Raw genomic sequence first — 22,981 nt, 5'->3', positions numbered from 1 at the left:
CCTGTCTGTTCTTACTCACTACTCAAGTTTGAGGTCGATTCTTATCCCGCTAACTTCATGTCACTGCTTCCTAAAACTGGATATTGTTTTAAAGTAACAATCTTAACATATATATATATATATATAAATGGTGTGCCATTATGAAACTTTTGAACCGCACAGAACAAAGCTGGTATGATCCTTGTGTGGGGGACTTTTATATGTTCCAAATTCCAGATTAAAAACTAAAGGGGACAGAGCGTTTGCTGTGAGGGCCCCAAAACTCTGGAACTATCTGCCCAAGAAAATTGGGTCAGCTGAGTCAGAGATCTATTTTAAATCCCTTGTTAAAGGTCCAGTGTGTAAGATTTAGGTGAACTGGATCCAATTGGCAGAAATTTTATACAAAATTATCCAAGTGATGTTTTCCCTAGTGTTTCATCTAAATTGAATGAATTGTGGTTTTCTTAGGCTACTGCCTTGTATGAAAGACCATGTGGCTTGCTCAGTAGATCAGACATCATTACCTCTATGCCTACTTTAAACCAAATACTGTCCCCTTTTAGAACATAGGACAAGATGGAGACTATCCCTTGTATGTTCTACCGCACTAATTAATGCCAACCACCAGTTGAAGTTAGGGTTGTTAGTGACCACCAGCTGATGTGAAAAGAAAACTGTCTTTTGGAGTTCTTTAAAAGGAATATTGTCTCTTAATATTTGTGATTCCCTAATTATTTTTTTGCTGTGCTCATGGTTTTAAGACCTGTCTGTTTTCCTGTGCCGCCCTTGTTAAGCACTTTGTGTCTTTGTAAATAAAACGAGTAAGTTCGCTGTGTAAATAAAGTTTTTATTATTACCCTTGGAATGTCATTCAGTTGGAGGTTGAATGAAGCAGAACGCCGAGCGAATGAGACGCGTCGCACGTCACCAGGAGGAGGGCGTTCCCAGCTGCGTTTTTCAGCCAATGGCAGCTGGAGCGCTGTGGGGATCCACCAATCAATGCGCGAGTCGCAGGAAATGGGCGTGAACTTGTCAGCTACAGTCACGGACGTTGCCGTGAACTTTACCGGTGTTGAACTCCCCGCTGGACCGCAGACCGTTCGCGTGAGTAGGGAAAAACCGAACCGCACCGGTACCTTTATAAGAACCGGGTTGTCCGTGGTGTCGGTTCTTCTCCGAATCACCGCGTCCTCCATATTTAGAAGAACAGCTCCAGTGGTCGCCTCCACATGGCTACCGAGCCAGCTAGCTTAGCCAACCAATCACGCTAGCCTGCATTAGCCTCCACAGGATAAATGTGGCCACCGGATAGTTTTTAATTATCCCCAAATGTGGTGTATGCTTCAAACTAGAGGTTGCACGCGGATTTGTATTTGTAGCTCCCATGATGTTTTTTAATTCAACATTATTCTGTGTGTTGACAGTCTTGAGTTATTTAGGCCTTAGCTACAGCCAGTCTTATGTACTGGAGGGCAGGTCTCTGTCGTTAGCCTAGCCGGGTTAATGATAGCTGCAGAGTCAAGTGTGTCCAGCTGCATTGAGGGTGTGAGGACAGTGTAATGTCCCTGTTGTTAAATTCTACTTAAGTTGTGTTTCTAGTAGTAGTTTATCTTTGCTCACAGTGATTATCTTAATAACCACAACCACGAGCTGTGGTTCACCTACACTGATATTTATCAAGACAAGCATGGTTCTTGGTTGTGTGATGAGAATGATCTATTTCCAGTTGTGATTACACAGGTCACAGTTTCGAGCCCCGGTTATTCTTACATGACTGTGAGTTTGTTCTAACACAGATCTGTTTACAGAGTAAAACTCTTAACATACAGTAGCTTACATGCAGACAGCCATACCTAAAGCTTTAACTATAACGTAAGTATCTCAGTATTAGTATGACAAGCTCAGGTCACTACAACTCATGTCAGGTTCGTCATTATCCTGGTGTGAGTGGAGATAATTGCTTAAAATTCTTAAAGGATTGCAACTCCTAACACCAAACATAAAAATAATCTAAAGAGTTCCAGCTGAGATTATATGAGCTGTCAAGGACAGTCTTTTAGTACGACATAATTAAAGATGCATTATTCACAAATTCCCTGACACATAATCAGTGAATTAAATATGTCATTTATCCCCTGTCTCTCTCTGGTTTAGTCTGTAATAGCATCAGAGTATGGGCAGTGTGTTAGCTGCTGCCTCCCCCAGTCCCGCTCCAGTTGCAGCTGCAGCTGGAGCTGGTCAGGGGGTCCCTGGATTGGTGTCGGTCCCCCCAGGGTTTACCATGCCCTCAGTGTCTTCCGTCCCTCCAACATCTGGATCTGGCCAGCAGACATCGGATTCAGATTCCACACTCCCAAACCCAGGCACATATGAGGAGTGCCACCGCAAATGTAAAGGTTCGAAAATCAGCTTATGAATTGTAACATGTGCATCAAGTAATGTGTGACCGATGTAGTTTTTCTTCATATTATTTCAGCGTTTAGGTAAAGACCATGGTGGTGTTATAAAAGTGTCATTATTGTCATGTTCATGTGGGATTAAAATGATCTGATATCTGATTGCCTTTGTTGCTCTTCTGTTTTAGAGGTATTTCCACTGCAGATGGAAGGGGTGCGATTATTGGTCAACAAGGGCCTGAGTAACCACTTCCAGGTCAGCCACACTATTACCCTCAGCACCCAGGGTGATTCTGGATATCGATTTGGTTCCACCTATGTAGGCAGTAAACAGATGGGACCAGCAGAGGTAATCATTATTCATTTGGAAATTTTGGTTTTCAATCTTCCTAGTCGAGTTTTCAGTATATTGTCTAATGTATGTTTTATGTTGATTATTCATCCCATAAATTAGAAAAAAATAATTCTATAATTGGAAGCCCTTTTTGGTTAGTCAGTTAATCAACATGATTTCTTGACCTTATATGTCTTCATCTGGATTTTAAAACTAAACAACATTTACACTGATATTCAGAAAGCTTTACAGACTAAGGCTCCAAACTCTGTCAATGTTTCAAATGGCATCCACATCACTATAAAGCTCACAATGGTGTGTTTTTTTTTTCCTTCTAGTCATTCCCTGTTATGGTTGGAGACATGGACAATACTGGCAGTCTTAATGCCCAGGTCATCCACCAGCTCACAAATGCTGTGCGCTCCAAAATAGCCATCCAGGTACGTAGACTCGTAGAGGTAACAGCAATACAGATGTGGTCATCTCCCGTCTATTTTCAGCATGTTAAGTTTCCTAACATTGTCATATTGATCTCTGAATTCTTTTCCTTTTCATTTGTTGTAGACTCAGCAGCATAAGTTTGTGAATTGGCAATGTGACATGGAGTATCGTGGTGAAGACTTCACTTCTGCTGTGACACTTGGAAATCCAGATGTACTTGTTGGATCTGGTATGATTGTTTTTTACAACAGTATTGGAGGTTTTGTGTCATATATTACTAATTCATAACAACAACTAATAGATGGCTTTGTTAAGACAGAGGACAGTTGTGGATTTTATCTTCTGTGTTCCTGCATGTGTGTGTTTGTATGTGTGTGCAATATAAATGTCAGATAAGATGAAACCTTCAAATGTTTGTTCAACGCAGTTAGAGAGCTGAGATGATGAGTTGATTACTGTTGTAATGGTTATTATTTCGTGGTTAAATAACGAAAAAAACCATATTTGCCCATAAGCAAAATTGCTATTTAATGTTGTAAAGAGTGTAAACAAGTGCTAGAAAACATGTAAGAGAGGAAAAACTTGCTCCATACTGAAAATATCAATGAAACAAATAATATATTATGTGTAAATATAATGGAAGCTCCTTTTTCCTTCAGGCATTTTGGTGGCACACTATCTCCAGTCAATCACACCAGCGCTAGCTCTGGGTGGTGAGCTCGTGTACCACAGACGACCAGGGGAAGAGGGGACCGTCACGTCCCTATTGGGTAGATACACAGGTAAAATCTACCCTTAACTTATTTAACCAAGCACTGTAGGAGTACTTGATGCTCAAATAGATCTTTTGCTATCTTTATTTTTTGGTGTTTTAATTTAATGTTTACCTTCTCATTTCCAAAATAATCACTGTTGGAAGTTCTGTAATGAGATCAGGAGTTGGATAAGTAAAATGGTGCCTGATAGCATCTTGTTGTCTGTGTGGTAGATGTTCAGGTCTTTTTTTCCTATCCTCAGGTGACAACTTCATTGCTACTTTGACCCTTGGAGGTGCAGGTGCTCATGCTACATACTATCACAAAGCCAATGATCAGGTACCTAATATCAGGCAAAGTGTTGGTGGTTGTATTTCTGGCGTTTGCATATAAAAAGGGTGTGCTTGTGGATTTCAATAGGTTTTAAGAAGAATACGTACATGCCCATGTATACACTAGCAGTTTTTTGTGTGTAATTAATCTGCCTATTGGAACTGGCTGCGATGAAGTCCTTTCCTGTATTGCTTTCATTGTAAGAGATGATGTGATCCTGTTTATGTGCAAAAATCTAAAGTTCAGCTGGAGGTCATGTTGTGGCTTAAGCAGCTTCATTTATACTCATTGTAGTACTAAATCCCCTCTGTGCGCTGCTCAGTTTCACTCCATTGAAAGACAACAAATGTTGTACTTGTGCATTTTGTCCTACTTCTCTTAACTGTCATCTCCTTAAGACAAGGACGGGATAAATAATTATATGGACCAAGAATTCTTTCGATGTGGATAGTGAACTTAGCTTTTAACTTCTGTGTCCCAACACAGCTGCAGATAGGAGTTGAATTTGAAGCCAGCACAAGGATGCAAGACACCACAACATCCTTCGGCTATCAGCTGGACGTTCCCAAAGCTAACCTCCTCTTTAAAGGTAGATACAGTTTATCTACTTTCAATAGTCATATAAGTGACTCTAAACATTTTAGATTTTTATACTTTTCCATTTTTTCCCACAGGTACAGTTGACAGTAATTGGGTGGTAGGGGCAACCCTTGAAAAGAAACTGGTGCCACTGCCTCTCACCCTGGCCCTAGGGGCTTTCCTTAACCATCGCAAGAACAAGTTTCAGTGTGGTTTTGGTGTCACCATTGGCTAATGGTGCAGGGTCTGTCTGGAGCATCCCGCGGGCCACAGCTTGGACCGGCACAGAGACACACAGGAACCTGCACTGTTTTAGAAATTGGATTCAGAGACTCTCTTACAACTGATTTCTGGGGTGGACAGAGAGACAAAGACAACTATCAAGGAGCCAGGACTGACCAAGCCATGCCTACATACTGTAGCACAAATGTCTTTCTTTTATGGTGTATTGGATATACCCAGAGGCTAGAGAGATGTACATCAGAGGACATCAGGTGATGCATGAGAACATGTGATGTGAAAATCAAAGTAAGTGGTTAGCTATAATATATGGTCATAATTATGATGGATTGAAATAAATGTGATTACTTTTTGTAAAAATAGATGTTGTTATTTCTTACATAAGTACTGGCTGCAAAGCAAAAAAATGTTGTCCAGTATCAACTTAAGCAGCAATGACTATCAGAGAGATTAAAAAGTAATTTCTTTCTACTCAATACACAGTATTTTGCAGTGTAGCAAATAACAAAAGCTGCAGCCTAAAATTACTAAAGATATAATCAATATTTTATTAATAATGGATTTTTCACTTTTAGTGTGGAGGTACACTGGAAGTAGTGAACTGAAGACATTACACCTGTTGGCAGCCATTTCAAACAGCCAGAGACCAAAATCTAAATGTCAATAGAGTAGGACCTCTATTCATCAGACAGATTCTACCATATCTCTAAATTAATGTTGATCTCCACTTTTCTCCTGAATGTACAACAAAACCACTGTTCTTCACATGTTCATCATATCAGCTCCTTATAGCAATAATAGATTTTTTTATAGCTTGTTTTTGCTGCCTCCAAGTGGAAAAAATAGAAATCAGAAATCATTAGTGAGAGATATCCTGTGCCAGCTTTAATTATAACATCAAACTCAGAATTAGAGGTGGATTGCTCCTAAGAGTGGCAGAAAGTATCCATTACCACAAATCTTTATTAAAGTTTAAATATTCTTAAACAACAGAATTTGTATCTTAAATTTATAACATGATTATCAGTATTTCAATAATAGGCTTATTGTATATGTATGTTTTAATTTGTATCCTTAAATTAAAGATAGTATTACATGATATCCCACAAACCACTTAACATATTTTCAAGAATAATCTATAAATGATCATCGACATGCCAAGCTAACCAATGTATACGATTCCACCACCAAATGCAAACAATTGTTTAATAGGCATTTCTTCAATTCTCACTTGTTGATGACACAAGAGCAAAAGACTGGTCTGAATTTTCTTATGGTTAAACTATGTATCCCTGATCATTGTCTCCCAGTACAGCTTTTTTTAATATAAAAAACCACCAAGGCAAATTGCTGGTCCTGTCCATCATGGAATTGACAGCATCAGTGCGAGCAGGAGGGTGAGGACAGGAGGAGCCACCATTGCAGGAGAGAAGCCAACAATGCTTTAACAGAAAGAAAATAATTCATTAAATAAAATGATAATGTAAAAGACAGTGCATGATTTGAAAGGCCTAATGCAACAGCTTTCCTAACAACGTTTAACTGAGGAGTTAATTCGGTGCTAAAATGTACTCAATGTCCTACCGTGGTACACATGGGCCATCATCCAGATCTACGGAGGGCTGTGCAATCTTCACTGGTGCCAGCTCAGGACATGGCAAAGCACTTTTATTTATCAAGGGATTGAGATCTAGAAAAATAAAATATTTTTAGTAACAGCACACAACAAAATTTACACTCAGTGTTAAATCGGTTTAAATGCTTCAAACATGTTTGTTATAAAATTCCAAGCAGAGAAAGCTATTTCAATCATCTTACCTTGGAAGCTGAAGGTTAAAATCAAACTGTTTCCCTTGAGGTAGTTTCTGGAGTTAATTACTTCAGAACGTGCAAAAGTTCTGAAGCCATATGAATATCCGTGATAGGCAGTCTGATTATTCTCATCAATGAATTCAGTTCCATTCTTACGAGGATTGTCCCACGGACTGATGCCTGTTTCCAAAAAGGATAGAACAGTAAATAAACATGGCCAGAGAGAAAACACTGTCATATTGCATGCTACAGTGATAAACTGCACATTTTTTTAAAGAAGGATTTGTTCATGTTTTCTTAACTTTACCTCTAGAGTTGACTGTATTTGGGTCAGTGGTGAAAAATCGATCCCTTGACATGTGCATCTGGAAGTTTGGTGTCTGGTCCAGCATTCGTAGAGTCACTTGCCTTTGTGCGCAAGGCCACTTCAGCTTGTCATCATTTTCGCCTGACAACATTTGGATACCCAGTGAGAAGAAGCTCCTGTACAACACTGCGTGTAACCGGTAGGCATAGCCGTCTATGGTGTACTGCCGTGGGGTGTACACATTGGTTGCATTAGTAGAGTTTGTAACCTCCATATAATTATCAATCTGCAAGGTTCCATGTGGACACTCAATCTCAGATAGATTGATGTCATCAATTGAGAAACCGCCTGAAGAGTTCCCTGCTCCTTTACGAGCCTCAAACTCCAACTGGAAGTGCTTGGAGGCATTTAGGGAAACATGATGGATGCGCCAGTGAGATGTTTGAGGACCTGGAGGAAGGAAATGTCACACATTCATGGTCCATCAGAGTCTTTCCTATCATTTAGAGTTGATGAGGGTAATAATAACACAGTCTGTCATTACCAGTGATCTGTGCCATGAGGCGGTGGGTTCCTTCAGAGTCATCTTCATCTTCAAACTCTCTGATCCAGATGTTCAGTATATCTGATTCGTCCCCACTGTGGTAATAGTAGAACCGGAGGCACTGGACATGACACTCCCTAGTTGGCTTCATCGTCTTGGTCTCCAGCCATGAGGTGTTTCCTTCCTGAATGCTTGCTGTGCTAGCATGCATGAAATAACCTACTCCTTCACCTAGAAAGAATGAATTAAAATATAATGTGATACTCATGTACAATTTAAGTAAATCATATATGTGATTATATATCACGTTATAATACTTTCCTGAAAGCCATTTGTCCTACTTAAAAGAAGAGAATAGAAAAACATGTCGATTTTGAAAATTTGAACTCTCACCTTTCTCACTGCTTGCATTGGGTAGAGTGGTGTGGTCAGTTTTAGGACCCCCTTGTGCTTGTTTTACCATTTCCCAGCCACTGCCTTCACCACTCTTTGAGCAGTTGTTCATCCCACACATGCTCCCATTAGAGAAGCTGCATGACATTTTAAATGCAATGGTTGAATCTGTAGAGGTGAACAAAGAACACAGTATATAAGACTATGTTCTGACTTTAGGGGGAATTGGTGTAAGTCTTCTCTCTCTCATTCTGCAGGTATGTCTCCAGAATCATCATTACAACCAGTCTGAAATGCAAAGCTTTAATGTGATGGTTACACAACTATTCTATACAGCTATGTACTGTACATGGCTATAAGCTGACAAGTAATTGCATATTCATGCAGGTGTACAGCATGACAGTAACGTCAGAATTAAAGGAATAGTGTACTGAAAAATCCACTCATCCACTATGCTGATAGAGGGGTGGGCGAAGTGCTTCCAACTTTAACCAGGGAGACGATAATGTGGGGGAAAAAAATAGAATAATTACATTTTCAGATAGAAGTAAAAGTAAGATACCACTACAACACTGTCAACAAGTACTGTTTTGAGGATGAAAGAGTATTTTGTATTGTAGGCATATGTTTATTATTACACAGATTTTAGTTATTGAAACACCCAAACATATAGTAGTTACTTTCACACCAAGATCTTACTGCATTTGTAGCGGCGGTTCAGCTCCTTAACATCGATTGGACTCATTTGCTCTCTTTGACCGATCACACTCTGGAACTTTGGGTCTTTGGTGACAATTGTAGACCCGTTTCCATTGGTGAATGAATCTGGGCCGTAGTGCATCACTGAGGTGTAGTCATATGGGAGTCCTGATATCGTGCTCTGGCTCTGATTAACTTTATTAAAGTTATTCTCAAAACCTAGATGACATACATAAAAGCAAAATTAATGTTAATTACAAAATACTACATTGAAAACCTAAAGATGGTTAAGATTAACTCACTAAATGTTAATTAGAGAACAATATGATCCATGGATCAATTCATTCATTGATACATTGGTACATTTGTAATACTCTAAGACCCTTGTGCACCTTAACACCTGTAATATATTAAAGATAAATCACTGAATATAAAGAGCAGGAATGCAAGAAATATAACCTTTTATGATGTTCTCGAAAACAATGGTTACATGATCATCTCTGTCATAACGGCTTTGTTCGTGGTGGAAGCCAAGAGCGTGGAGAAACTCATGTTCCACAATGGCGATGTCATCACAAAATCTGCCGATGGAGAGATCCTGTCCACTAAAAAACTTCCCAACATATGAGTAGCATCTAAAAGACAGAAAGACTTGTCAGTCTGGGTAGGTCAGAGATCGTATAATTAAACAAATACATTGACTACTACACTACCGTCATGTTTTTAATTCAATTAATATCATATTAATCTGTTGTTGATATTTTCTATGAATCATTTATTTATTAAAAGTCAGCAAGAGAGAAAAAGTCATTGTGATTTCCACAAGCCCAAAGGTGACTTAAAGGTACAGTGTGTAGAATTTTGTGATATCTAGTGTTGAAATTGCATGTTGCAGCTGAACACCCCTCACCTCACCCTCTGTGCTGACTACTGATTGTGGTCAAATTAAACCAATAAGTTATTTGAAAAGTGTGTTAAGTTGAAAGAAAAGTCAGTGTTCTGTTTTCGGTTTGAGCATGAAAATCGCATCCGAGTGAGTACTCTTTATTCTTTTCAGTCTTCAGAAATAGCATCAGAGTGATCGCTCTCACCGCTCTATCCCTGTGCGCATCTTCTCCTTTAGCTCCGTACTTCTTCAAGTTAAGCTAGGAGGAAATAATCGGCAATAATTCATGGTGTTCCTGAAATGTGTTCTGCTAAGCTTCTGCCTTGGAGACTATTTGTCTGTAAGTAGTGTGTATAAGCAATCTTATGTTAACTTTCTGATTGAGCTGGCCATCAGCATTGCTCTGTTAGCAATTAGCACAATATTAGCATAGTAGCTAGCTCTTTTTGCTAATTCATTGTGACTCTGCAGTTTTTGACAGTTAGGCTGTGTTTTTATACAGAAAAGGACACTTTTATATTTTTGTAGTGACAGTATGTGTATAGTACTTACCTGTAATGCAAATGTGGCCATGTTTTATATGAACTTAACTATGTTCTTTTCTTCTTTTCTCTGTAATGTTTCAGTTTTACAACACAAATCAAATCCAGTAAATAACAAGAAAAGTCAAGCCTTGTGTGTTTATTGGAAGATTTGGATGTCATCTGGCTGTCTAGCTTTGCTCAAGATTTCGTGCTGCAAGGGCAGTACACCCTCCCCTTCCAAACGTGAAAGAGAACCTTCAGTTGTCATAAAAACTCAAAAGGTGTTCAGTTTGTCCAGTCTGGACTAATGTAAAAAACATGGTGGCCTCTGTAGAGAGGGTCCCCTCGATGTAAATATAAAGTATCTAAATATAAAGGGCCTTTTCTGGGGAAAAGAAAACTACATTTCACACAATTAAGATGAAACAAACTAGTGAAAACATCATGAGGATGATTCTACATTAAATTCCTGCCAAAAGATCACTTTCACCTAAATCTAGCAAAGACACTTTGTGAGGGGTTTCCTTTTAATTTGCATCTGGTAAAGGGCCCTTGGCAAATAACAGTGAACACAAACTTTGTTTATAAGAAAACTCCACTTGACTTTTCATATCTATTGTTTTGGTTAACACCCCAAAGATTCCAGTGTAGATATATGACAGAGAAAAGCAGATAATTCTTCTATTATATAACATGTTTGCATGATAAATGATGTTATTGATTATCAAAAGTGTAAGGAAAAATACAACAATACATACCCGTTTAATTGTTTGACAGAGATGTAATAGTATTCAGAGTCCCTTGGTTTGAAGTCAATGCATGACTTCAACCTGTACTCGTCGAAGGCCTTCAGGATCACTCCTCTGGCATTGATGTCTTCCATTGTTCAAGGGAATGATGTTACAGGTCAAATCAAAGACATGATGAAATTAATTCAGATTGAAGTCAACTTGCCTAAGTGCATTACTCTGAAAGACAAATTCCTTCTGGATGTCAATCAAGTAGCTTCGATCACCTCAGTGTCTTTCTGGTTTTCTTTCCAATGAAATATGTTTACGACAAATGTGTTTATTAGTAGGAGGCAACAGCCTCCTACTAATTGATGCTTACTAAACTGCTGGCTGGCTGCTGTACAAGTACAATCATGTTATATATTTCATAGCCTCAATCTGGAGAACACATCGTAGGTGAAGTCCTATATCACATAAAATTCAGGGTTATCATGCAAGATTATTTTATTTTTACCAAGGTCATTTTCCAAAACATACGAGACTGGGGATGTCCAAAGAATTTCATCATAAACAACAGAGCTCCTTTGCCTGTCCGGTGCCTGAAATATTTTGGGTGACACACAAGATGAATACATACACATATATTGTTTTTAGAATAATTTTGTTAAAAATGCTCAACTCACCTCCAGAATATCATCATTTAAATGTGATTCTAAGAAGAAGCAGGAGAAAAATCAGCCTCACAGTCCCCCAGGAAGTCAAGTCGACAAACATCCCAACAGTGTTCATTTAATGACATGAAGATGTTTAACTTTACCCATGTTTATTTGTGTAATGTCCTTCGGTTCACCAATGTCTACAAAAAGAGAGGGGGCGGAGAGAAATGTGAGATGCTGCCTTGTAAAGTAAAATGAGTTACTTATTAAATCTCAATTAATTCTAAGAAAAAGATTAAGTACAAATAATGTAATTGACCTTCAAAGTCTCCTAGATCTGGTTCATCCTGAAAACAATGCATCAACAGTTTGTATGTAAATACAACATCATAAAAACTGGTCAACATGAAAAGTTTCAGTTGTATTTCAATTATTAAATGTCCAAAAACATTAAATTATCAAGTTACTAACTCAACACTTGTTGCTGGTAGTAAACCCCAAGTATACCATGAAATACATGATAAAGTAAAGCATTTATATAATAAATAACCTCTTACTTTGCCTGCAGAAGAAACTGCCAAGTTTACCACAAGGAAAATGAAGACTTTCATCCTTGTAGTTTGTCTTCGACCAACTTAATTCAAACAACAGAGAATATGGTGAACCATGAAAAGAAATCAAACATATTGAAAGGTAATGCAATAAAGCTACAATTTGTGTAAGTTAATTGTAAGTTTAATTTAATTTGAAATAGGATAGAAAAGGCCACTCATGTTTACCTTCTGCCAGTCTGACCGTCAATTCCTCAGCTGCACAGAAGCTTTGCATGAGCTGGCTTTAAAACACAGACGACGTCCCACTTGCAAAACAGGTTTTTTAGTATTCCAAAAGAATTTTTCACGTACGTGAACGTCTTTGATTGGGCATTAATGTTATGAAGACTAAATTCCAGGTCAGGTTTTTAGCTTGTTTTTTTCTGAGATGCATGAAGAGGAAGTTGAGAAATGTCTTTATACAACCACCAGACTATAATTCAGTTTTTCTAAATTACATTGAAAGTTATAATAAACACTCAACCGTTTCTTACACTCTTAGTTTTGGATCTTTCGGTTTGATCTATTGTCTCTTTTTAATAATTCCAATAGCAGAAGAACATTTGCTGCCTCTTAATTGTTGAATCTTGCTTTGTGATTGGTGTGTAAATGGGCTTGTTACACACTTGACAAGTTAATCCAAGTTAAGAGTTCTGTACCCTTCTTACTACAAACCAATTTTAAGTTGTGTGGTTTATCGAATTTACTGAGAGAATGCCTGGGTGAAGTATGTTTTATTTGGGGACCGGAGCAGATTAAATCAAGATTAACATATATAACACGCATGTTAGCAGCTGGTTAGGCAGGTAATAAGTGGTTTAGACACTTGAGCACAGTAAAGGTTTTAGGCCCTGTCAAACAAAACCAGCCACATTCAACAGCTCAAGTTTGACTGTGATAGAATCTTAGCAACAGATGTGGTTTTCGAAGGATCATCTAATATCAGTCTTCACACCACTTCTGGTTCATGCTGAAATGTCTTAAAGGGCCTAACTAATGAATGGATTTGCATAAATCTTTCATTGTACCTAGATGACATCTTCGAATGACTTTAGACACCCCTGAGTTCTCTGCTACCACCATCGTGAGGTTGAAGTTTCTGATTTTCAGTGACCAAATTTAAACAACTAGCCAATGAGGAAGGACAAATCCAGTCGAGCTAGTTTGTAAGATGAGCCACTCCCTGTCTCTCAGTAACTATAAAAAAATGTCATTACGTGACCACAAATTAAGGAAGTGTAGTCGACATTACTCATGGTGTTACTATTTAGAGGGTTCAATTTACCCCATCGCTAAGATCATTTTACCCTCAGCTTGGAGTAAGTTGTGCCAAAGGACCAACTTTTTTTGATGGGTCATTGTTCTGAAACCAAAATAATTAGATAACTTGTTTTAATTTCCATGGGTACACAACAACAACCTGAGGTATATATAGTAACTCCTGTTTTACAGTAAAACCATCAAATGTAAAAGTGACTTATCTTACCCCATTCTCTATTCTGGTCAAAATACCTGCAAAACCATTGACCATTTGTTCAGTGCTAATTATTAAAAGTTTACATGCTAACACGATGAACTTAAATGATGAACGCTGTAAAAACCTTACTCTGGAGGAATGTGTAGTTGGCGACAGTCAAGAGCTTCAAGACCTTGGGGTTAGGAAAGTTAATAACTTGTTAAGTAATGTGTTAAGTAAACATGACCCTCAACTTGTTTGTCTGGCTTCTGTGAGAGCAAAGCTGTTTTTAGAGGTACTTCTAGAGTACTTAAGTACTTTAAAGGTTCAGTGTGTAGAATTTAGTGACATCTAGTGGTGAAATTGCATGTTGCAGCTGAATGCCCCTCACTTCACCCTCCACTTCCAAACTTGACAGAGAACCTGTGGCAGCCTTTAGTTGTCATAAAAACTCAGTTTAAAAGATTTCTGTCAATTGAAGGGTGAATTCATTATTTCCCCCACAAGCCTATTGTATGGGAATGCATAAACTTTTGCAACCAATGGGTTTTGAGGCACAATCTACAGATTTTTTAAATCATGAATCATCATTAATACATGGCATTATTGCAAAATAAATAAGGACAACAACAACAAAAACGTGCTAGAATACTTTTCATTACCTCCAACAAGGAGGTTATGTTTTCACCCCAGTCCCATTGTGGGTTTGTTTTTAAGCAAGATTACAAAAAACTAGAAAAAGGTTTTCCATGAAACTTGGTGAAAGGATGCAAGTATGGCTCAAGGAAGAACCCATTCAAGTTTGGTATGTTGTGAGATAGGATGCTTTTACACATTTTCATTCATTTCCCAATGAATAATTCATGGATCTTGATGAAAAAGGTTGATGTCTATGATTGTGTGAAATTTGGTGTGGCTTGATTGAATTTAAGGGAACTGTTGGGCCTTTGCAGAGATATGCGTTTCACTGAGTGCCATTACTCTCATAGATTGTGTTTGTCTACATGACCCATGCGTACAGCAGATGACTTTCCTTATGTTTCCTTATGCCAGTATAATTTCTATTCATTTGTTGTTCCTTAATTATAATAACATCAAACTCAGAATTAGAGGTGGATTGCTCCTAAGAGTCAAGAGGCAGAAAGTATCCATAACCACAAATCTTTATTAAAGTTTTAAAATTCTTAACACAATTAGTATCTTTAATCTATAACATGTTTATAAGTATTTTAATAATAGGCTTATTGTATATGTATGTTTTAATTTGTATCCTTAAAGTAAGATAGTATTACATGATATCCCACAAACCACTCAACACATCTTCAAGAATAATCTATAAATGATCATCGACATGCCAAGCTAACCAATGTATACGATCCCACCACCCAATGCAAACAATTGTTTAATAGGCATTTCTTCAATTCTCACTTGTTGATGACACAAGAGCAAAAGACTGGTCTGAATTTTCTTATGGTTAAACTATGTATCCCTGATCAGTGTCTCCCAGTACAGCTTTTTTTAATATAAAAAACCACCAAGGCAAATTGCTGGTCCTGTCCATCATGGAATTGACAGCATCAGTGCGAGCAGGAGGGTGAGGACAGGAGAAGCCACCATTGCAGGAGAGAAGCCAAAAATGCTTTAACAGAAAGAAGATAATTAATTAAATAAAATGATATGTATTGTAATTAATTCACTGTTGAAGCAAGGATATGAAAAATTTCAACTCCCCCTGAATACTCTTGTTCTGGGGTAGACTCCTCCCTTATATCCTTTTTTTTTTAAACTGTTTATTTAATTTCCTTGCTTAAAGGTCCAGTGTGTCAGATTTAGGTAAGAGGGATCTACTGGCAGATATTGAATTAAAATAATCTTAGTGATGTTTTCACTAGTGTGTTTCATCTATATTGAACAAATTGTTGTTTTATTTACCCTAGAATGGGCCCTTTATATTTAAATACTTTGTATTAACATCTGGACTGTCATCTCTCCAGGAGGCTGCCATGTTTTTTTACAATAGCCCAAACTGGACAAACTAAACACCTTTTGAGTTTTTATGACAACTGAAGGCTTCCACAAGTTCTCCTCAATAATTGGAAGGGGAGGGTGAGGTAAGGTGAGGAGTATTCAGCTGCAACATGACACGTCACCACTAGATATCACTAAATTCTGCTCACTGAACCTTTAACTGACCCCGAGAGACCCATTTATGTAAGTTTTTGAGAAGTATCAAAGAAGCTTCACTGTTCAACAAGTGTAACATTTGTGAGTATATATGAATACCTTTTGTCATCGGTTGTTTTAGGAGGCATTGTTTTAGGATGCGTTGTTTTAGGAGGCATTGTTTTAGGAGGTGGTTGGGTGGGGGTGATCCTGTAAAAGACAGTGCATGATTGGAAAGGCATATTGCAAACAGCTTTCTTAACAACGTTTAAATGAGGAGTTAATTCGGTGCTAAAATGTACTCAATGTCCTACCGTGGTACACATGGGCCATTATCCAGATCTACGGAGGGCTGTGCAATCTTCACTGGTGCCAGCTCAGGACATGGCAAAGCACTTTTATTTATCAAGGGATTGAGATCTAGAAAAATAAAATATTTTTAGTAACGGCACACAACAAAATTTACACTCAGTGTTAAATCGGTTTAAATGCTTCAAACATGTTTGTTATAAAATTCCAAGCAGAGAAAGCTATTTCAATCAACTTACCTTGGAAGCTGAAGGTTAAAATTAAACTGTTTCCCTTGAGGTAGTTTCTGGAGTTAATTACTTCAGAACGTGCAAAAGTTCTGAGGCCATACGAAGATCCGTGATAGGCAGTCTGATTATTCTCATCAATGAATTCAGTTCCATTCTTACGAGGATTGTCCCACGGACTGATGCCTGTTTCCAAAAAGGATAGAACAGTAAATAAACATGGCCAGAGAGAAAACACTGTCATATTGCATGCTACAATGATAAACTGCACATTTTTTTTAAAGAAGGATTTGTTCATGTTTTCTTAACTTTACCTCTAGAGTTGACTGTATTTGGGTCAGTGGTGAAAAATCGATCCCTTGACATGTGCATCTGGAAGTTTGGTGTCTGGTCCAGCATTCGTAGAGTCACTTGCCTTTGTGCGCAAGGCCACTTCAGCTTGTCATCATTTTCGCCTGACAACATTTGGATACCCAGTGAGAAGAAGCTCCTGTACAACACTGCGTGTAACCGGTAGGCATAGCCGTCTATGGTGTACTGCCGTGGGGTGTACACATTGGTTGCCTTAGTAGAGTTTGTAACCTCCATATAATTATCAATCTGCAAGGTTCCATGTGGACACTCAATCTCAGATAGATTGATGTCATCAATTGAGAAACCGCCTGAAGAGTTCCCTGCTCCTTTACGAGCCTCAAACTCCACCTGGAAGTGCTTGGTGGCATTTAGGGAAACATGATGGATGCGCCAGTGAGATGTTTGAGGACCTGGAGGAAGGAAATGTCACACATTCATGGTCCATCAGAGTCTTTCCTATCATTTAGAGTTGATGAGGGTAATAATAACACAGTCTGTCATTACCAGTGATCTGTGCCATGAGGCGGTGGGTTCCTTCAGAGTCATCTTCATCTTCAAACTCTCTGATCCAGATGTTCAGTATATCTGATTTGTCCCCACTGTGGTAATAGTAGAACCGGAGGCACTGGACATGACACTCCCTAGTTGGCTTCATCGTCTTGGTCTCCAGCCATGAGGTGTGTCCTTCCTGAATGCTTGCTGTGCTAGCATGCATGAAATAACCTACTCCTTCACCTAGAAAGAATGAATTAAAATATAATGTGATACTCATGTACAATTTAAGTAAATCATATATGTGATTATATATCACGTTATAATACTTTCCTGAAAGCCATTTGTCCTACTTAAAAGAAGAGAATAGAAAAACATGTCGATTTTGAAAATTTGAACTCTCACCTTTCTCACTGCTTGCATTGGGTAGAGTGGTGTGGTCAGTTTTAGGACCCCCTTGTGCTTGTTTTACCATTTCCCAGCCACTGCCTTCACCACTCTTTGAGCAGTTGTTCATCCCACACATGCTCCCATTAGAGAAGCTGCATGACATTTTAAATGCAATGGTTGAATCTGTAGAGGTGAACAAAGAACACAGTATATAAGACTATGTTCTGACTTTAGGGGGAATTGGTGTAAGTCTACTCTCTCTCATTCTGCAGGTATGTCTCCAGAATCATCATTACAACCAGTCTGAAATGCAAAGCTTTAATGTGATGGTTACACAACTATTCTATACAGCTATGTACTGTACATGGCTATAAGCTGACAAGTAATTGCATATTCATGCAGGTGTACAGCATGACAGTAACGTCAGAATTAAAGGAATAGTGTACTGAAAAATCCACTCATCCACTATGCTGATAGAGGGGTGGGCGAAGTGCTTCCAACTTTAACCAGGGAGACGATAATGTGGGGGAAAAAAATAGAATAATTACATTTTCAGATAGAAGTAAAAGTAAGATACCACTACAACACTGTCAACAAGTACTGTTTTGAGGATGAAAGAGTATTTTGTATTGTAGGCATATGTTTATTATTACACAGATTTTAGTTATTGAAACACCCAAACATATAGTAGTTACTTTCACACCAAGATCTTACTGCATTTGTAGCGGCGGTTCAGCTCCTTAACATCGATTGGACTCATTTGCTCTCTTTGACCGATCACACTCTGGAACTTTGGGTCTTTGGTGACAATTGTAGACCCGTTTCCATTGGTGAATGAATCTGGGCCGTAGTGCATCACTGAGGTGTAGTCATATGGGAGTCCTGATATCGTGCTCTGGCTCTGTTCAACTTTATTAAAGTTATTCTCAAAACCTAGATGACATACATAAAAGCAAAATTAATGTTAATTACAAAATACTACATTGAAAACCTAAAGATGGTTAAGATTAACTCACTGAATATTAATTAGAGAACAATATGATCCATGGATCAATTCATTCATTGATACATTGGTAAATTTGTAATACTCTAAGACCCTTGTGCACCTTAACACCTGTAATATATTAAAGATAAATCACTGAATATAAAGAGCAGGAATGCAAGAAATATAACCTTTTATGATGTTCTCAAAAACAATGGTTACATGATCATCTCTGTCATAACGGCTTTGTTCGTGGTGGAAGCCAAGAGCGTGGAGAAACTCATGTTCCACAATGGCGATGTCATCACAAAATCTGCCGATGGAGAGATCCTGTCCACTAAAAAACTTCCCAACATATGAGTAGCATCTAAAAGACAGAAAGACTTGTCAGTCTGGGTAGGTCAGAGATCGTATAATTAAACAAATACATTGACTACTACACTACCGTCATGTTTTTAATTCAATTAATATCATATTAATCTGTTGTTGATATTTTCTATGAATCATTTATTTATTAAAAGTCAGCAAGAGAGAAAAAGTCATTGTGATTCCACAAGCCCAAAGGTTCCTGTAGAGTTTCTGACCACCACTAAAAGTAGGCCAATGAAAAATGTTCACACTATTCCACTGGACAGGTGATGGTACCATGTCTATGAATACCCTAATGTGCCAAAACAAGACAGTGAAGAAGTAAAAATGGATAAGAATAGATTTTTTACTTCATGAGCCTCAAGATTCAAGCGGCAAAGGTTTACAATTTTGTTGTGGAAAGGGGCATTGTTAACGTGTCTTGTTTTGAGGCAAGGGAAAACACATCACCAATATGTGCCGACGTAAGAAGAGCCACGGTGCATTAAGATAGGCTGATGCCCCAGGTGCATGGTTTTAAAGGCCAAGGCAGATAGCCATTACAATTCCATGTAATTTACTTCAGATCCATTTTTTGTTATTCAAAGATCGTTTTCCCCTGGCTCAAGAAAAAAATGTGCCAGAATTGCCCGTGACCACACCTCAGACCAGTACGGCGATGGGTGCTTAGATAGGCACCAGTGCATTTGCCATTCAAGCAATGAAGATACAGAATGAGAAAATGACAACTGCATCACTCTGAAACTAGCAAAGACACTTTATGAGGGGTTTCCTTTTAATTTGCATCTGGTAAAGGGCCCTTGCCAAATAACAGTGAACACAAACTTTGTTTATAAGAAAACTCCACTTGACTTTTCATATCTATTGTTTTGGTTAACACCCCAAAGATTCCAGTGTAGATATATGACAGAGAAAAGCAGAGAATTCTTCTATTATATAACATGTTTGCATGATAAATGATGTTATTGAAAAAAAAATACAACAATACATACCCGTTTAATTGTTTGACAGAGATGTAATAGTATTCAGAGTCCCTTGGTTTGAAGTCAATGCATGACTTCAACCTGTACTCGTCGAAGGCCTTCAGGATCACTCCTCTGGCATTGATGTCTTCCATTGTTCAAGGGAATGATGTTACAGGTCAAATCAAAGACATGATGAAATTAATTCAGACTGAAGTCAGCTTGCCTAAGTGCATTACTCTGAAAGACAAATTACTTCTGGATGTCAATCAAGTAGCTTCGATCACCTCAGTGTCTTTCTGGTTTTCTTTCCAATGAAATATGTTTACGACAAATGTGTTTATTAGTAGGAGGCAACAGCCTCCTACTAATTGATGCTTACTAAACTGCTGGCTGGCTGCTGTACAAGTACAATCATGTTATATATTTCATAGCCTCAATCTGGAGAACACATCGTAGGTGAAGTCCTATATCACATAAAATTCAGGGTTATCATGCAAGATTATTTTATTTTTACCAAGGTCATTTTCCAGAACATACGAGACTGGGGATGTCCAAAGAATTTCATCATAAACAACAGAGCTCCTTTGCCTGTCCGGTGCCTGAAATATTTTGGGTGACACACAAGATGAATACATACACATATATTGTTTTTAGAATAATTTTGTTAAAAATGCTCAACTCACCTCCAGAATATCATCATTTAAATGTGATTCTAAGAAGAAGCAGGAGAAAAATCAGCCTCACAGTCCCCCAGGAAGTCAAGTCGACAAACATCCCAACAGTGTTCATTTAATGACATGAAGATGTTTAACTTTACCCATGTTTATTTGTGTAATGTCCTTCGGTTCACCAATGTCTACAATAAGAGAGGGGGCGGAGAGAAATGTGAGATGCTGCCTTGTAAAGTAAAATGAGTTACTTATTAAATCTCAATTAATTCTAAGAAATAAAAAGATTAAGTACAAATAATGTAATTGACCTTCAAAGTCTCCTAGATCTGGTTCATCCTGAAAACAATGCATCAACAGTTTGTATGTAAATACAACATCATAAAAACTGGTCAACATGAAAAGTTTCAGTTGTATTTCAATTATTAAATGTCCAAAAACATTAAATTATTAAGTTACTAACTCAACACTTGTTGCTGGTAGTAAACCCCAAGTATACCATGAAATACATGATAAAGTAAAGCATTTATACAATAAATAACCTCTTACTTTGCCTGCAGAAGAAACTGCCAAGTTTACCACAAGGAAAATGAAGACTTTCATCCTTGTAGTTTGTCTTCGACCAACTTAATTCAAACAACAGAGAATATGGTGAACCATGAAAAGAAATCCAACATATTGAAAGGTAATGCAATAAAGCTACAATTTGTGTAAGTTAATTGTAAGTTTAATTTAATTTGAAATAGGATAGAAAAGGCCACTCATGTTTACCTTCTGCCAGTCTGACCGTCAATTCCTCAGCTGCACAGAAGCTTTGCAAGAGCTGGCTTTTAAGCACGGACGACGTCCCACTTGCAAAACAGGTTTTTGTGGAATTTTCTGCATGCAGCTTCATTGTTTGTTGAATATTTTCTGTACACAGAGATCATGTTGGCTGTAGTGATAGGTCAGCGATCATACTAGACCATAGAGATATGTCTTATTTATGAATTTAGACTCACTAGATGATGTATCAGTAGTTAGAGTGATTTGCTTGGACATCTGTTCTTGGATTTTAGAGTCTTCATCGAGTATGATGACGGTCACCTGCCTCCATGGGCAAGGCCATTGCAGTGCTGGATAATAGTCCCCTGACATCAATTGATAATGAACTCCAAAAAAAGTTTCTCGAAAGACAATTGACACCTGGTATGCATAGCCATCCCTCTGTAGAATACATTTAAGGACTGAGCAGGTAACTGTTGTTGGCAGAGGTTGTCAAAAGACTCTCAAAGTACTTAATTTGGCAGACAGAGTCTGATGGGTTGATGTCATCAATGGAAAAGCCTCTGGAAGAATCAACATATCCTTTACGGACCTCAAACACAACCTGGAAAGACTTGGCAGCATTCAGATTTTCTGTAGCTACCCAGGCTGTAAGGCTCTATAGATAATAATGTAAATTGTCAATCTTTCCACCACCATAACACAGACTGAAATAATTCAGCAACTGGTGTAAGTGTTGCAGTTATATTTAGGACCAAGATTTTCAGAGGATCCTACTGGCTTTAGTGCTCCTGTAATTTTTCCTTAAGAGCAACCAGGTTGAAATGCATCATCTTTGTCAAGGACCTTGTTTGTTTGTTCATTAGCAGAATTAAATTTTTGCTCATTAGCCAAATAGGGGCCAACATGTACCACTAACAACATCAAGCATGGGTCTAAAGACTCAAACTGAAATCAATTCATAGACAAATATCAAATAAATATAAATGTTTTTACCATGGAAAGATGAAATATGCTCAGCACAACAATAATACTGATATACATGATCCCAAACAAATCTCCCCAAAATGGAGAGGATTGCAATAGAAATAAATTTGATGTAGGGACATAGCTTAATCCTCAAACATAAAAACCATCAGTTCTAAAATATTTTGTTGCAATTCTCACTTTTGTGTTGCTTTGCACTGGATCTCTGTCTCTTTCAAGTAATGATTCTTGTTAGCTGATTCTCCAAATGTCTTCATTGATTAACACATTTCTCATATTATTAACTTTTAACTGCATATTTTACACCTTAAACTGTTGTAACTGGACAAGTTCAACAAGTCTGTCCTCCAACATCAATCTCACATGTTGCATTTTCCCTCCCTCTAGACCTACCCAGCATAGTATTGTTGAACAAATTCTTTCGAAGACCCAAGCAAAATAAACAGCTGTCCCAGTCCCAGCATTATAGGGGACATTTGTCTTTCATGCATACCCAAACCAAAACTAAACTAAAATTAAACCTAGAGTTCAGTGTTGGCAGACTTTTGTTACAAGTCCCTCGACCATTTGACCTTGTTTTGTATGTATCAGTATCTTCTGCTCAACTACAAATTATTCTGTTGCTAAACAAATGTGGGAAGCAGAATTA

At 38.0% G+C, this 22,981-nt stretch overlaps 3 protein-coding genes across 3 annotated transcripts; 1 reads left to right on the top strand and 2 right to left on the bottom strand.

The window, feature by feature from the left end:
• Positions 1-903: 903 nt before the first annotated feature.
• Positions 904-5,420, top strand: tomm40 (translocase of outer mitochondrial membrane 40 homolog (yeast)). Its single transcript, XM_020092551.2, has 9 exons — positions 904-1,086; positions 2,137-2,378; positions 2,567-2,727; positions 3,051-3,152; positions 3,277-3,382; positions 3,813-3,935; positions 4,171-4,247; positions 4,728-4,830; positions 4,916-5,420. Exons 2-9 carry the CDS (start codon positions 2,156-2,158, stop codon positions 5,053-5,055), a joined length of 1,035 nt encoding a protein of 344 aa, XP_019948110.1. The 5' UTR covers positions 904-1,086; positions 2,137-2,155; the 3' UTR covers positions 5,056-5,420.
• Positions 5,421-5,923: 503 nt separating this feature from the next.
• Positions 5,924-12,465, bottom strand: LOC138413493 (meprin A subunit beta-like). The gene is made up of 15 exons (XM_069537061.1): positions 12,392-12,465; positions 12,170-12,246; positions 11,932-11,959; positions 11,774-11,812; positions 11,640-11,668; positions 11,471-11,555; positions 10,984-11,101; positions 9,275-9,450; positions 8,816-9,034; positions 8,117-8,284; positions 7,724-7,954; positions 7,180-7,629; positions 6,879-7,052; positions 6,645-6,750; positions 5,924-6,502 (listed from the first exon to the last, which is right to left on the bottom strand). Exons 1-15 carry the CDS (start codon positions 12,438-12,440, stop codon positions 6,424-6,426), a joined length of 2,028 nt encoding a protein of 675 aa, XP_069393162.1. The 5' UTR covers positions 12,441-12,465; the 3' UTR covers positions 5,924-6,423.
• Positions 12,466-14,806: 2,341 nt separating this feature from the next.
• LOC109633072 (meprin A subunit beta-like) lies at positions 14,807-21,732 on the bottom strand. The gene is made up of 17 exons (XM_069537060.1): positions 21,582-21,732; positions 21,352-21,492; positions 21,130-21,206; positions 20,892-20,919; positions 20,730-20,768; positions 20,596-20,624; positions 20,427-20,511; positions 19,940-20,057; positions 18,770-18,945; positions 18,311-18,529; positions 17,612-17,779; positions 17,219-17,449; positions 16,675-17,124; positions 16,373-16,546; positions 16,139-16,244; positions 15,945-16,034; positions 14,807-15,300 (listed from the first exon to the last, which is right to left on the bottom strand). Exons 1-17 carry the CDS (start codon positions 21,715-21,717, stop codon positions 15,222-15,224), a joined length of 2,346 nt encoding a protein of 781 aa, XP_069393161.1. The 5' UTR covers positions 21,718-21,732; the 3' UTR covers positions 14,807-15,221.
• Positions 21,733-22,981: the final 1,249 nt, after the last annotated feature.

The sequence above is a fragment of the Paralichthys olivaceus genome, chromosome 13 (assembly GCF_024713975.1).
Source record: "Paralichthys olivaceus isolate ysfri-2021 chromosome 13, ASM2471397v2, whole genome shotgun sequence".
Lineage (NCBI taxonomy): Eukaryota > Metazoa > Chordata > Actinopteri > Pleuronectiformes > Paralichthyidae > Paralichthys > Paralichthys olivaceus.
This window is presented reverse-complemented; position numbering and strand designations above follow the sequence as displayed.

What these genes read in the sequence shown, in the direction of transcription:
- LOC138413493 (XM_069537061.1), bottom strand. Translation starts at nt 12,440, where the DNA reads ATGCAAAGCTTCTGTGCAGCTGAGGAATTGACGGTCAGACTGGCAGAA. An exon ending in CATTACACAAATAAACATGG is followed by an intron (nt 11,669 to 11,773) that starts GTAAAGTTAAAC and finishes GCTTCTTCTTAG; the next exon opens with AATCACATTTAAATGATGAT. An exon ending in TCTGTCAAACAATTAAACGG is followed by an intron (nt 9,451 to 10,983) that starts GTATGTATTGTT and finishes TCTGTCTTTTAG; the next exon opens with ATGCTACTCATATGTTGGGA.
- LOC109633072 (XM_069537060.1), bottom strand. Translation starts at nt 21,717, where the DNA reads ATGTCAGGGGACTATTATCCAGCACTGCAATGGCCTTGCCCATGGAGG. An exon ending in CAATGCAAGCAGTGAGAAAG is followed by an intron (nt 17,450 to 17,611) that starts GTGAGAGTTCAA and finishes CATTCTTTCTAG; the next exon opens with GTGAAGGAGTAGGTTATTTC. An exon ending in AAATACAGTCAACTCTAGAG is followed by an intron (nt 16,547 to 16,674) that starts GTAAAGTTAAGA and finishes TTTTGGAAACAG; the next exon opens with GCATCAGTCCGTGGGACAAT.
- tomm40 (XM_020092551.2), top strand. Translation starts at nt 2,156, where the DNA reads ATGGGCAGTGTGTTAGCTGCTGCCTCCCCCAGTCCCGCTCCAGTTGCA. An exon ending in GCTCCAAAATAGCCATCCAG is followed by an intron (nt 3,153 to 3,276) that starts GTACGTAGACTC and finishes CATTTGTTGTAG; the next exon opens with ACTCAGCAGCATAAGTTTGT. An exon ending in CCTATTGGGTAGATACACAG is followed by an intron (nt 3,936 to 4,170) that starts GTAAAATCTACC and finishes TCCTATCCTCAG; the next exon opens with GTGACAACTTCATTGCTACT.